The 13,105-nt window shown below is 40.0% G+C and overlaps 1 protein-coding gene across 4 annotated transcripts in view; it reads left to right on the top strand.

Moving 5' to 3' along the window:
* Window positions 1-1,003: 1,003 nt before the first annotated feature.
* The window catches only part of LOC134346787 (dachshund homolog 1-like), a 586,859-nt gene continuing 574,757 nt past the window's right edge, over window positions 1,004-13,105 (top strand). Inside the window, exon 1 of one of the 4 annotated variants that reach the window (XM_063048436.1) lies at window positions 1,004-2,140. In XM_063048436.1, coding sequence (XP_062904506.1) covers window positions 1,602-2,140 — 539 coding nt within the window. In that variant the 5' untranslated portion in view covers window positions 1,004-1,601. The remainder of the gene's footprint in view (window positions 2,141-13,105) is intronic. The other 3 variants (XM_063048438.1, XM_063048437.1, XM_063048439.1) reach the window with 3 other exon arrangements.

Here is a 13,105-nt window from a genome sequence, read left to right as displayed (position 1 = left end):
AAAGAAATTGACCTTCCTGCACATACACAGAGCCACAGACATATAGACACAGACAGACAAAAACACACACACACCAACAATGCTGCTCTTAAGGTATTCTTAATAATTGCTATAGAAACTTCCCTCGTGTTATATATCAATGTTATATCCTCTCCCTGCCAATCGCCCAACTTTTTTAAAACACAAACGATGGCTTAAGGACCTTCTCTTTGTGTGTGCTCTACAGGCTCTTAAAGAGTCCTATAGATAATTATACGGGCTCTATTTTCGAACTAAATTGGTACATTTAATTCTGTTGATTTGACACTATCTGATCCCCAGCTTGTGTACATCAACGCATTTGGTCATCGATTTTACGTAGTCATTAGCTTGTGTGTGTGTGTGTGTGTGTGTGTGTGAGAGAGAGAGACTGTAATTGTTACTGAATCCCTTGGCTAAGGGTAACGTTCAGCCGACGACCGCTGAAAAGGCTGACCTGTTCGTTCTGTCCTGCTGTGTTTTAATAACTTTGGCATTTCTTCATGTTTTCATATGGAATTATAGGCTTCGCTGGGAGGGGGTAGAAGGAGCGGTGGTTGCGCAGGTATTTGACTGCTGGGTGTGAACGCGGGTTCTTCAAATGTACGATTCATTTGAATAACTGCTGTTCTGTTTTCTCTTTTATCCTTTACTCCTACATTATTAGTAGCGGAACTGATAGACTGAGTCCAGCCGGCTGTTGCATCCCTGGTTTAGGAGCGATTGTGGTTTGGATCCCTCGTATCCATAAGTAAACTGATACTCATGCGCGCACACGTACATACAAACCCCACTCATGGTCCAGGTAGTGCAGGGTGTAAGCGACCTATCGTAAGCGCAAAGTTGGTCCAGTGATTCCTTCAGACCTTCGGCGTTGAGATTGGGAACACATTGTGCTTAGTGCAATGATCCGGTTTGATTTATTCGGGAGTAGGTGGGTGCAATGGGCGTGAGGGGAGGGTGTCTATTTGTTTATCGGAGAGGTGTGTTGGAGAGACTACAGACTCGGTGCAATTATCTGGGGTTAGTTGCCCCGATTTGAATTAGGTTGGCATAATGTTTGCAAATGGTTAGGGTTGCTCCCTCCATATATACTTGTATCTCATTGAAACTATTATATTAGGGAAGCGATTTGTTGTAAACTAGTGCCGTTCCTCTTGAAGCGCTCTATCCTAACTATTCTGTACGAATCAGCGGCTCTCTCTCTCTCTCTTTCTGATGTGAGTGTAAAGGGTGCCATTTGATTTATTCCTAGCTGGAAACTTAATTGCTCCGCCCCCGGGATACCGTGTGACAAGTCGTTTCTCCTTTTGATGTGTATGTGTGTGTGTGTGTATGTGTGTGTGTATGTGTGTGTGTGTGTGTTATGTGTGTATGTGTGTGTTTGTCCAGCGGACCTGCTCTACACGAATCTTAAACATAACAACTTCAACAAAGCCAGTGCTCGACTCCAGAGTAGAGAGGCAACTTTGATCAGATACAGCGCCAACCCTGAACATTTTTGTTCAATGATTCTTCGTTCTTATAACAAGGAGAATTGAGCCGGTTGGGTGTTTTACCAAATTCTATATGTACCAGCGACCATGGCCGCGCCGATGGCTCTGATCCCGCCTGCCCCGGTGAATCAGACTCTGATCGCGACCCCTTCGTCCTCTTCCTCCTCATCATCTTCTTCCTCCTCTTCCTCACCGGCCATCTCGTCCATTCCAGCGTCCTCGGCGGCTGGCAGTGGAGGGAGTAGCGGGGGAGCGCAGACTCTCTACCGAACGGACGGGAGCTCCAAGCCGGTTTACTCCACGCCGTCTCCGGTAGAGAACACGCCGCAGAACAACGAGTGTAAAATGGTCGAATTACGGGGGGCCAAAGTGGCCTCTTTCACCGTAAACGGACACGAGCTCATCTGCTTGCCTCAGGCTTTCGACCTGTTTCTCAAACACCTGGTCGGGGGGCTTCACACTGTCTATACCAAATTAAAGAGGCTGGATATAACTCCGGTGGTCTGCAACGTGGAACAAGTGCGCATTCTCCGAGGGCTGGGAGCCATTCAACCCGGGGTGAACCGCTGCAAACTGATCTCCAGGAAAGACTTCGAGATTCTCTACAACGACTGTACCAATGCCAGGTAAGGGTCCGGCCAGCAGCGGCGCTGGGACCGGGATTGGACTGCCTCAGGAGGAAAGTCGCTGGCTGCTCTCAGAAGTGGGTACGGTTGGGACGGGACAGAGCGTGCAGTCTCGGGCGACCGCAAGATTTCCCCTCCGCGCTGACACACAGTGAAAGCGAAAGTTTCATTCTTTATTTTCATTCAAGTTCCTGAAAAGCGGGAGCAAAGTTTCACGCTCACAGATGGGGGTGGGGGGGGGGTGGGGGTGGAATGGAGTGGTGAGTGATGTGAGGATTTGCTTAATATCAGTCCCATGGATAAGTGGCGAGTGGTTGGGAATCTCCTTAGGGATTCGGAGCTCTACCCCGCCACTTCACTGCAGTTTCCAGGAACTTTCCTGATATGGGACACTTCACCCACAAATCAGGCGTTTCTCTGCGGGCTTACAGCGGGTACTTGCCATTCTAACACCTTCCCTATCTCTTGTGTAATATGTCCATCTCCCGAACTAATCCCGGACAGCCAGCTCCCAGAAATAAAGAACTCAAAAAGCGTTTAGTTTCTCCAGACTGGAGAAGATAAAGGAGCGCGCAAACACTCAAGGAGTCAAGCAGCATCGGTGGGGAAAGATCTAGGGATTAATGTTTCAGGTCTTTACCCTTGTCACCAGTTAGAGAGGATTCAGTAGTCCCAACAGCTCCTGCCAATCTTATCACAGGCCTAAGTAATAATTAAAATGGTTTGCTTTCTTTCTCTCTCAGAAGTTACAAGTGATGCTAAAACAATAATAAAAGTAAGCTCACAAATAAAGCTCCAATTCAAGTAAATTGATTGGCTGTTGCACACAAGTGTGGACACCTACAACCTGTTTACTTCTGAAACTTTGGGAGTGTTCTGTTCTTTCAAGTAGAGAAAGAAATCAAAAGGGAACTTTAAGCCTTCTCCCATCTCTCACACATCTTATCTTAGAACAATTATAAAAAGCTCACAGCTTGCAGACTGCCTCTATCCACTCCCCTTGCCAGCATCTGTTCAAATGAGCATGTATCTCATGGAAATTCAGAATTAGATACAGGGTGCATTTTACTTTGAAAATACTTCAAAACTGTCTTTAATTTTGATCTAACTTTAGTTCAGTCAGAGTAAAGTTTCATCTCATTTTGAAAAAGTTTGCTGAATCCTTGAGTAATAATTAGCCACATCAGGTTAAGGAGACATAACATGTAAGGCACACAAAGCTTTAGCCTTTTTAATATAGGGTTTCACAAATAAATGTTTCAAATAATAGAAACCCATTGAGTGCCTTCTCACTAATATGAAGTGTTCCAAATAACAGGCTGTACCAGATGGCTGCCAACAATTGTGCTTTTACACTTTACTTTGATCTTTTTATGCTTTAGAATATATGGCACATCACCCAGTTCTGATGTGTATGTTGTACTGTGCTCTTTAATGATCCATATCAATTTAAAAGAGTCTGGCTGTATCACATGTTGGAAGGACAACATTCACAACACCCACATTGATGTCTTCCTTTGCCCTCATCAAGTTTCTGTTGGTTTAAAGTAATAGAATCAGTTCTATGTTCTTTGTTTTTAGTCCAAATGTGATAACCAAATTTATAAATTGCAGGAGTACGGAGTTAAACTGATACTTCTCGATATCATGTACTATCCCCTTTCCTGTTATGTTTCACTAAAGAATCCATTAGTGAATTAAACGTGTTGGTATCTATTCCTGGAGAATGATGTCTAATGTTCAGTAAAATGATCTTATCTCATGAAAGAGTTGCTTTAATATATGTCACGTAGATGGCACTTCTGTTAAAAGTTGTCATAGTTTCGGATAAAAGCATGATTAAATGAGTGATCCTTAACCTCTCTTACTGGGGATTTCTTGTGTTCCTGGCTACTGCAATGTGGTTCTACCAGTTTAAGACTGTGAATTAGAATTCAGATTTTTTTTTCTACTGGGGGAAAAAGATGTTTTGTTCAATTTTAAATGTAATTAGACCATGGATAGCTTATACCCATCAGCCAAAGTTACAACATCTTGCATAGGCATCTCAGTCACTTAATCCTTATTGTTTGACAGGGATTACAGATCAATTTACCCTTCAGGTGATGAAAATAGGTTAGGCAATGGAATTATTAAAATAACTTCATGTTCAGCAATTCAGCAGTTGCTCAATAATGTTTAAAATCGTAACCTCATCTATTGACAGGGCGTATAATCTTGGTTATGATTTCTTCTGGTCTGTTTATAGGTGTAAAATATTTTCAAAACATTTGCTAGATTAGTAAATGACTAGTGAAATTTTTGTACATCAAATGAGTGCTTCTTGAATGACTTTATACTGAGGGAAAGCTTAGGTCATGCGGTAATATGAGTTGTCATATAAATTGGCTGCATGATACAAGGAAACACTATATATAGGAAGTCTAAAAGTATTAGTAATCTTGATAATTTTATTGATGTAAATGTTTATAAGCAGATTTAATGATCAACAACTATGATTTTATATCTTCACCAATAACTCTGAGTATAGAACTACCAATATGATTCATGAAGATGCACATGAGGACTGAAATAAGATTAATATTTCATGCTTAATATGAAGTACTTGCATAATATTTCAATATAACCCATTTTAACTGTTAGGATACAAACCTTGTGCTTACATTTTTTAACCATCAGCATTGTAGCACAAAAAGTGTAATGATTCCCAAACGAGACTGAATCCTGTTCTTTAACAACACACAAAAAGTTTGTCCAGCATTCTGCATGTGTTGTTTCAATAGATCAATATCTAATCAGAAGATTTCTATATTTTTGAATAAAATAGGTGAGCTTGTACAAAATGCACAATATCATATTTCACTGGTGTCATAAAAAGCAGGACCCAGAAATTATATTCTGTTCAGTGCACACACTGTACCAATTTTCTCTCATTAGCAGAGTGATTTGTTAGTACGTACATTTTTGCCTTAAGTCTTAATTCCAATGTTGCATTTTCCTATTATTTTTTATTGATGACTTTCTGTGACCAGGTCTTAAGTTATGTCATTTAAAAAGTAGGACATCCCAGGAATACCTTTGTTGAACTTTAATCCTGGTATTAAAAAAATATATTCCTAGTTTTCTCTTCTGCACAGTTTCAAATTGGTAAATGCAATGATTGGGAGTCTGCAGTACCTTGTAATATTGGGGAGACTGAGAGTATATTTTCATGTGTTGGTATATCTTGAAATTATCAAGATATAACAACACATGAAAATTTCTTCTAGAACATGATGCACTTGAAGAAAGTTTCCTTGAGAGTGTCCAATTTACAAATGGAGATGCTGAATTCTCTTTATTAACTGATAATTGACTTAGTAGTTTGTTACAGAAATTTCAATTCCTTAACCATCCTAAGTAAAAATGTTCATCTTTCTTTGCAAACGTGGTCTTCAAGAGATCATCTGGTTTGAAGAAATTCTCCAGCGAAATTTAAATCTGCGCAGAAACAACAATTACAATGTACAGTGCAAATTTTGAGAAAGCACAGGCAGGCAAAGTGCCCCAATATCTAAAGTTTGTCATGGTAATGTGTGGTTTGAGGTCCAACAGAATCTATTAATGAATTGCCATGTGTATTTCATTACAGTTAGTTGATACTTGCAGTTAGATAAGTGATTTACTTTGTATAATCCAAATGTGTTTATATTGGTCTTATTTCAATGGGTTACACATAACTTTCTACTATAAGTTACAAGCACAAGCATTTTAAGACAGACAATGCTTTACAAATAGTAACAGCTCAGAATGTGGTTTAATGCCAAAATGAACCAACAGGAACCCAAAACAGAGACTCATTAAGAATACTTTAACATGTTTTCTTGCACAGTTGTGTCCTCTGCATAATCATCAGAGGTTCAGGCTCTACCTGTGACTGAAGGCTTAGGAAGAAAACAAATATGAATGAGTTTGATATCAATGAATTTGTACACTATATTTTATATTGTCATTTGAATATGACACAAATTATATTTTCCTTTGAATAAAGTATATAGGAAGGAGCTATGTTCATATTCAAAGAAACCATGACTGACACTGGGGGACAAGTAGGTCTTTGGTTAGAATTGAGCAACATGCACAAAATGCTGGAGGAACTCAGCAAGTCAGACAGAATCTACGGAGGGGAATAAACAGTTAACATTTCAGGCTCAGGCCCTCATCAGTACCAAGGCTTGATACCACATGTTAGGAACTTACCTGATATTCAGAATTGCAGTTTGATGTAGAGAGAAAAGTATTTCTTCACTAAAAAGATAAACTGTTGCTTAACTTTTTAGATAAATTATTTAACTTGAGTCTGAAGAACACTGCTAATAAAGATCGTGATAGTCCACTGATGAAAATCTTATGCTGCCACAAATATTGGAGCAGATGGACTGTTTTCAATAGTAAGCAGTTCTTTTATTACATTAACTAAAAATGAACTTAACTTTTACTGTGTTTTGCGAATTTTTTTCCTCTTTCTGGATTCACAACAAATTTATATCAAAAAGAATTGTAAGACTTTTAGAACAACCATCAATATTACCACATTTTGCCAAATAATCCTTATGTTTCATGTAACAGGTTTTGAGAGCCATTGTAAGGAGAACAGTTATTAACAGGAAGAACAGAGAGGAAACTTGATAGTGGAAGATTACTTGGACCTCATTGAATAAACAAAGATAAATCTACAACCCAGAATTCTTTTTTCCCCCTGAACTTGAATGAGGGTGAAAATTCCTTAAAAATCCCCATCATGGCATATCATAATTATAGAACAAACATTTATCTTATGCCACTTAATAAAGTCTAATAAGAATGTGAAGCCCCAAGGAACAGACTTCAAATTATATCACACAACAATAACCAAAATTCTTACATTTTTATGCTAGCACTTCAGAGTTAATTGTATGTGAATATGAATCTGTGTTGAGCAATAGGGGTATGATAATTCTGATAAAGACAATTGCAATAAACTCTATGTTTAGAAAGAACTGAAAGGAGTAGTAATGCCAGCTTTTATTTAACATGATGATACAATGAATTTTAGTGATAGGACAGTACTTAGTTAATACTGGAACATACAAACCTACAATTGTCTTTGAAAGCACCTAGTAGTGGTTGTGTTAGATTGAAATCAATCACTTTCACAGTCGCTCTGGACTATTTTTGGAACCATTACATCACAGCTGAAAGTGCAGGCTTACATGCAATCAGAATTAAAGGCATCTTCAGTCAGATTGTATTGTTGCTTTGTAATACCATTAAGCAGCCTTTTGTCTTTCAGAGAGTTATTAGCTCAGTAATGGTTTACTCCTCAGTATCACCTAAGAGGTTATGTACTTGTGGCCGAGATATGGCACAAATATATCACATATGGCATAAAAAGGTCATGGTTTGAAAGCCCTATCACAAATCAAATATTTTTTTAAAGTTCTAGGAGTCTGATACAAACAGCAGTACAAACTACCAAAATATATCAAACATACTTTGAATACATATATATATAACAATTTAAGCTGGCCAATCACTGACATCTAGTTTCAAATACTATAAATTATCTTTTTGTTTATCCTAACTGAAGGTAAAGTTGAGAGAGAGTGAATTATTTTCATTATTTTCAGGGAAGACCTTGCTGTAGAGCTCTGTTGGAAAATACAATCATTACCACGGGGGGGGGGGGAACTGCAGTGCTGGGGGCGATGGGGGGGGGTGGTTGGAAGAGTACGAACTATGGGATGTTGAGAAAAAGAGTGAAGAACAATAAATCTATTGTGGTTATTTGGTATTGTTGCACTGCACGTATATTACACATCTTGGAGCTTTTAAGGCATTCCAGCTCTCATATTAGAGGACACAGAGCAAAGAGCATTAAATATCAGCATCGCCTTGGGGCTGTTAAAGAGCGAGTGATAGAAAAGTTGGGACAACTTTTTTGTTTGCTTATTTACCAAGGGGGAGGGAGCAGATGCGCGGTTCATCTGAGAGATTTTGGCTGAATTGGATGCTAGCATTACTAGCCACTCAGCAACCGCATCCAGGTGGGATCTGGGTTTACAATCACTTCCAAAAAGGAACAGCAGAGTTGAAAAAAAAAGATGCGCGTAAATGCGAGGCCATTTACTAAGTGGCTTCAATGCCAGACGAGGCAAAATGGCGGAGAACCTATCCCAATTTTAGAAACATTTTAGTAGATTTGAAACTCAGACAAATGCTGGACTAATCTAAGAAACGAAAACAGAGGCGTATCTTTGACTGTGCTTCATTGGCGCATTAATCATACAGAGAAGCACCACAGTGGGCACAGATGTCAAATATACAAAAACAATGTCGCAAGTTGATTTGCACTTAGATAACACGGTTTGCATTTCTATTGGGAACGAACTGGGGCCACATCCACGTGTGTTTTAAAACCTCGTAATCTTGCAAGGGGGACGTATATTTTATTTGTATGTTAATAACCTTGATGATGAAATGTCAATTCTTACAGTATTGAAGGGCTGAATATATACCTCAGACTATCTACCTCACAAGTAAAAGTGTTATTAATTAGCGCTGTGCTTCAATGAAACATAAGGCTTTGGTCTGTACTATTTAAAGCGACTCCCCACTTCAGCTCCCCCTCACGTCCCTCCCCCCCATACACATAGTCTATTACTTGTCCACACCCCCCACCTCGCCGCCACTTCTCTCCTACTCCTCCTGCACCACTTCACCACGACCTCTATCTCCTTTTATCAATTTAGGTTGCAATTCGCGACTATGAATAATCCGAATGCATCAACAGTATCTTCAAATCGTGCACTGACCTTCTCAAATTGTCCAATGCACTGTCGTTAACGATTCAGTTGATGCCTTGTGAAATAATTTTTCACAGAGAGGGGAAACCATGACTGCTAATTGCATTGTAATATCACTGTCATGTATTTTTGAATGCATTACTGTTGGATGGTGAATTAGTGAATAAATCAATTATGGTGACCAAAACCCATTCTTCTGGTTTGTGAAGGCTGATGAGATCAGAGGAACGTTTTCACAGTCCTGTACTACTGACCAGTGTTTGATCGTCATCCACCCCCTTAAAAACATTTCTAAATAAACACATCCGCGCTCTCTTTCATTCCAATATCACTTCGCTGACATCCTCTCGCCGAGAAGGCTTGAAGGAGACAGGAATCGGGTCTTAGTTAGGCGTGTGCTTAATATGGTCACGTACAGAAATTGATTTTCTTCAGAAATTAATTAATTTTTCATATCGCCCTAAGCTGCAGTTAAAAAGAGTGCACACTTGCCTGTTTTTTTTTGCAGAAATATTGCCTAATCATATTAATACGATTGCCCTAAGGGTGGAAAGATAATTGTACAAACGCATTTGGAAATATGTATCACTGAGTATTTATGATTAAATTATGCAAATCGCCCATCTCCCATCCTTTCTGGCTGCGGATCCTCTAATTAGGATTGATATGCTGAATAGATGTTGCTGAATCTAGATACAAGCATAACCAAAAAGCATAAAATTGGAAATGACAGGGCTGGAATTTAAGAAAGTATCTCGCCACTCATTTCCAAACTTTGAGTAGCATAACCAGGCAGTAGGAATGAATGATATGTCACTGTTGTAAGTACCAGCATTCGGCAGGTAGTACACACACACACACACACACACACACACACACACACACACACAATCTGGCTCTCTGGTCACTGCTCCTCATCAGCGTGATGATGAATTGCTGCGGTTAATATATTTCAGCTTTTGTCTTGAGTGTCTTGCCGGAGAAGGAGTTGGGGGTGGGATACATTCAACATTTTCAGCGGGATCTCAAAAACAGCTCCTTTCTCATGTAAAACTCAGGGAGGCTGAAACCCGGCCTACGGATTGGGCTAGAAATATGGACAACTACTGTGTTGGAGTCCCTCCCTTCGTATTAACCCTTGAGATGTGCAAGAACGAGGAGTGATTAGCGATCAGTCAGGCCACAGAGCTGACGGAAGAGTTCTCCCGGAATCTACAGACTGCGGCGGACCTGGAAACACCTCCACGCGAATGAAAGCGAGGTGGGTGGGGTGGATGCCATGGTAACCATCAGAAACTTACTCACTTGCTGCCAAGATTGAATAATCTCACAACTCACAGCTGGTCAAAAGACTACAGATCCTTATTTTGCGTTTCAAAATTGCGACTAAGGAGATTTGCTGCTCTGCAGACTGTTGTCCCCCCCCCACCCCCACTACTCTATCAACATAAGGTCATTTCTAGTTAGCCCACACACAACAAAAAAAAGGCTAAAACTCCAGTGATATCCCACACAAGGCGAGTGAGTGCATGGAGCTACAAAGATCCCTGTTAATAGTTATGAGTCTATCGTCAGATTTGAATCATTCTCACGGACGCGGGCATCGCAAACAAAGGCAATCCTGGGAAAAATATGTTTTCATTAGCGAAGTGGCTGAGGAGTTTACTCACATGCTGCTTTACTGCCGTGAGACTGCAGAATGTCGCTCCTTCGAAGGAAAAATACGATAAGATGTACAATAAGATAGATTCTTGGCCTCATAATCTATTCCGTTATGGTCTTGCACTTTACTGTTCACCTGCACTGCTCTTATTCGGTAGTTTTTACACTTTAATTTGCATTGTTACTGTTTACCTTATTCTAATTTAATACATAGTATAATGACTTGACCGATATAAACAGTATACAAGACAAATTTTCACTGTATCTTGGTGCATGTGCCAATAATAGACCAATTCCGAATGGTGCAAGCAAGCGTTGCTCCTGAATTGCTTTTCTTAAAGCGAATCTGACAAACCAGCCAAGTTTTCTTAATAATACAAACAAATTCTGGAAAGACACAGCTGGTCAGGCAGTATCTGTGGAAGTAGAGACTATATTAATGTTTCAAGTTGATCTTCGACCTGGAACATTAACTCCGTTTCTCTTTTCACGGATGCTGCCTGACTTTATTGTCAAGTGCACAAATACGGTGAGGTGCAGACACAGTGAAACGCCTGGCTTGTTGCAGCAGCACCACGTTGGATTCAGATAACCCCCAATATAAATTAAAGATAAATGATACAAGGCAGTGAAGACAGAACGAAAAGTTTGTGCAAAATAAAATATTAGCGCAAAAGAAACAAAATGGTCCATGGCACACACTTCCTGTGTTTCCATTTTTTGCTCTATTTCAGATTTTCAGCTTCTGCAGATGTTGATTTGTTTTGGGGTTTATTGATAGCAGACAGCCAGTTACAATGGTATCGTGTTTTAAAACCGACCTAAGGGGCAACTTCTTCACACGGAGGATGGTGTTTGTATGGAATGGCCTGCCAGAGGAAGTGCTCGTTAACAGCATTTCAAAATGAAGTATTGGGATAGCTACATACATGGGTAGGAAAGGCTTTCAGGGATACGAGCCAAACGCGGGAAAATGGGACCTGCTTAGATGGGCATCGTCGTCAGAATGAGTGGGTTGGACCGAGGAACTTGGTATCGTGCTACATGTCTGACTCATTTCGGAGAACGGAGCCACACACCGAGCTTTTACCGTGACAGTGGGGTCAGTACAGGCATAACAAACTGAGTTGTAAGGAGGATATAACTGAACTCCAATAGTAGAGGGGCGAGGGTTTTATACCTGATTGAAGTGTATATAGCGGGCCGGGGGTGGATGCAGGCGGCAGATGAACAAAGGCCAATGGTGCCCGGTAAGATGGCAAAGCAGACCCCGCAGACACAATTGCTGTTTTAACAACATTATCACAGATCATCCACTGCAATTAAATGCGCAAGTCTGGTAAAGGAACTGCCGTTCGAGTACATGAACGATTAGGTTAAAAAAAGTAATTTTGTGCACATTAGAATTGCTATAATATTTCCCATTAGTAATTACTTGTTAATGAAGTTCCATCGACATAACAATTATAAAAATGACACGTATTGGGAGTAAGCAGGGAGATGGACATCTCTTCCCACTTCACACACTTCCAAAGCGCTGCGGCATTTACTAAAGGAGGCCAGGAAATTAAGGGAGCTTCTGGAAGCTGGGAGAAAGTTATATGAATCTTTCAAAGTGCAATGACGACCTTACAGAGGGGGAAGAAAGGCAAGCTAATATTTTAAAACATTAATAATCGTAATGGGTAAAAGAACATGGTTGTTTAATGACATGATAGACGACCTGGGTTGCTTTATTTTAATACTCAGCAATTTCGAAGGTAAAGACTGACATCAAATCGTTTAATATATCAGAACGAATGTGAATCGAAGGAAAATGCTTAAGCAGTCTTTTGGAAAGTGCAGAGGGAATAGCAAAAAAAAATAAAACATGATAAATAAAAGGTCTCCAGTCGTTATTCCCCAGTGCCCCCAAGAGCCGCTTAGATGGACTTTCGTAGAGCTTAATGCTATCCCATCGGAGATTTCAATTTCTCCCTGTTAAATAGAATGTGAAATCTATCGCTGGGAAATCCACGGCAGAAGTTTAAAGAGGTTCACATGATCCTTCAAGGCTATCATTTAGCAGAATGATTTATCTGGTGTCGTCCGTGCATTGCAGATTGCGGATTGGTTATTCTGAATCTAGACTGAATTAAGCCAAACTGACATCGCATGCCAATAAGCATTGTTTCATTATTAAAGCGGGATTCATTGCCGGCTTGCAGTGATTTATTTCAAGATTTGCAATTATGACCGGATGACCTAGTTCTGTGGAGGAGAAGACAAATAATTTTCATGGCACAAAACATTTTATTTTCTTTTGGGGAGGTTCAATCTTTTCTTTATTTTGTTTTGTTTTAATATAGGACTCCAGTTTCGAAAATAATTTCCAGAGAGATGCGTGAATGGATGAGGGGAGATAATGTTATTAGGCCTGACCACTACTGGTTTGCTCAGCGCTTCAGTTGAAAGTGTGCACAGAAAGGCTAATATGCTG

The sequence above is a fragment of the Mobula hypostoma genome, chromosome 5 (assembly GCF_963921235.1).
Source record: "Mobula hypostoma chromosome 5, sMobHyp1.1, whole genome shotgun sequence".
NCBI lineage: Eukaryota > Metazoa > Chordata > Chondrichthyes > Myliobatiformes > Myliobatidae > Mobula > Mobula hypostoma.
This window is presented reverse-complemented; position numbering and strand designations above follow the sequence as displayed.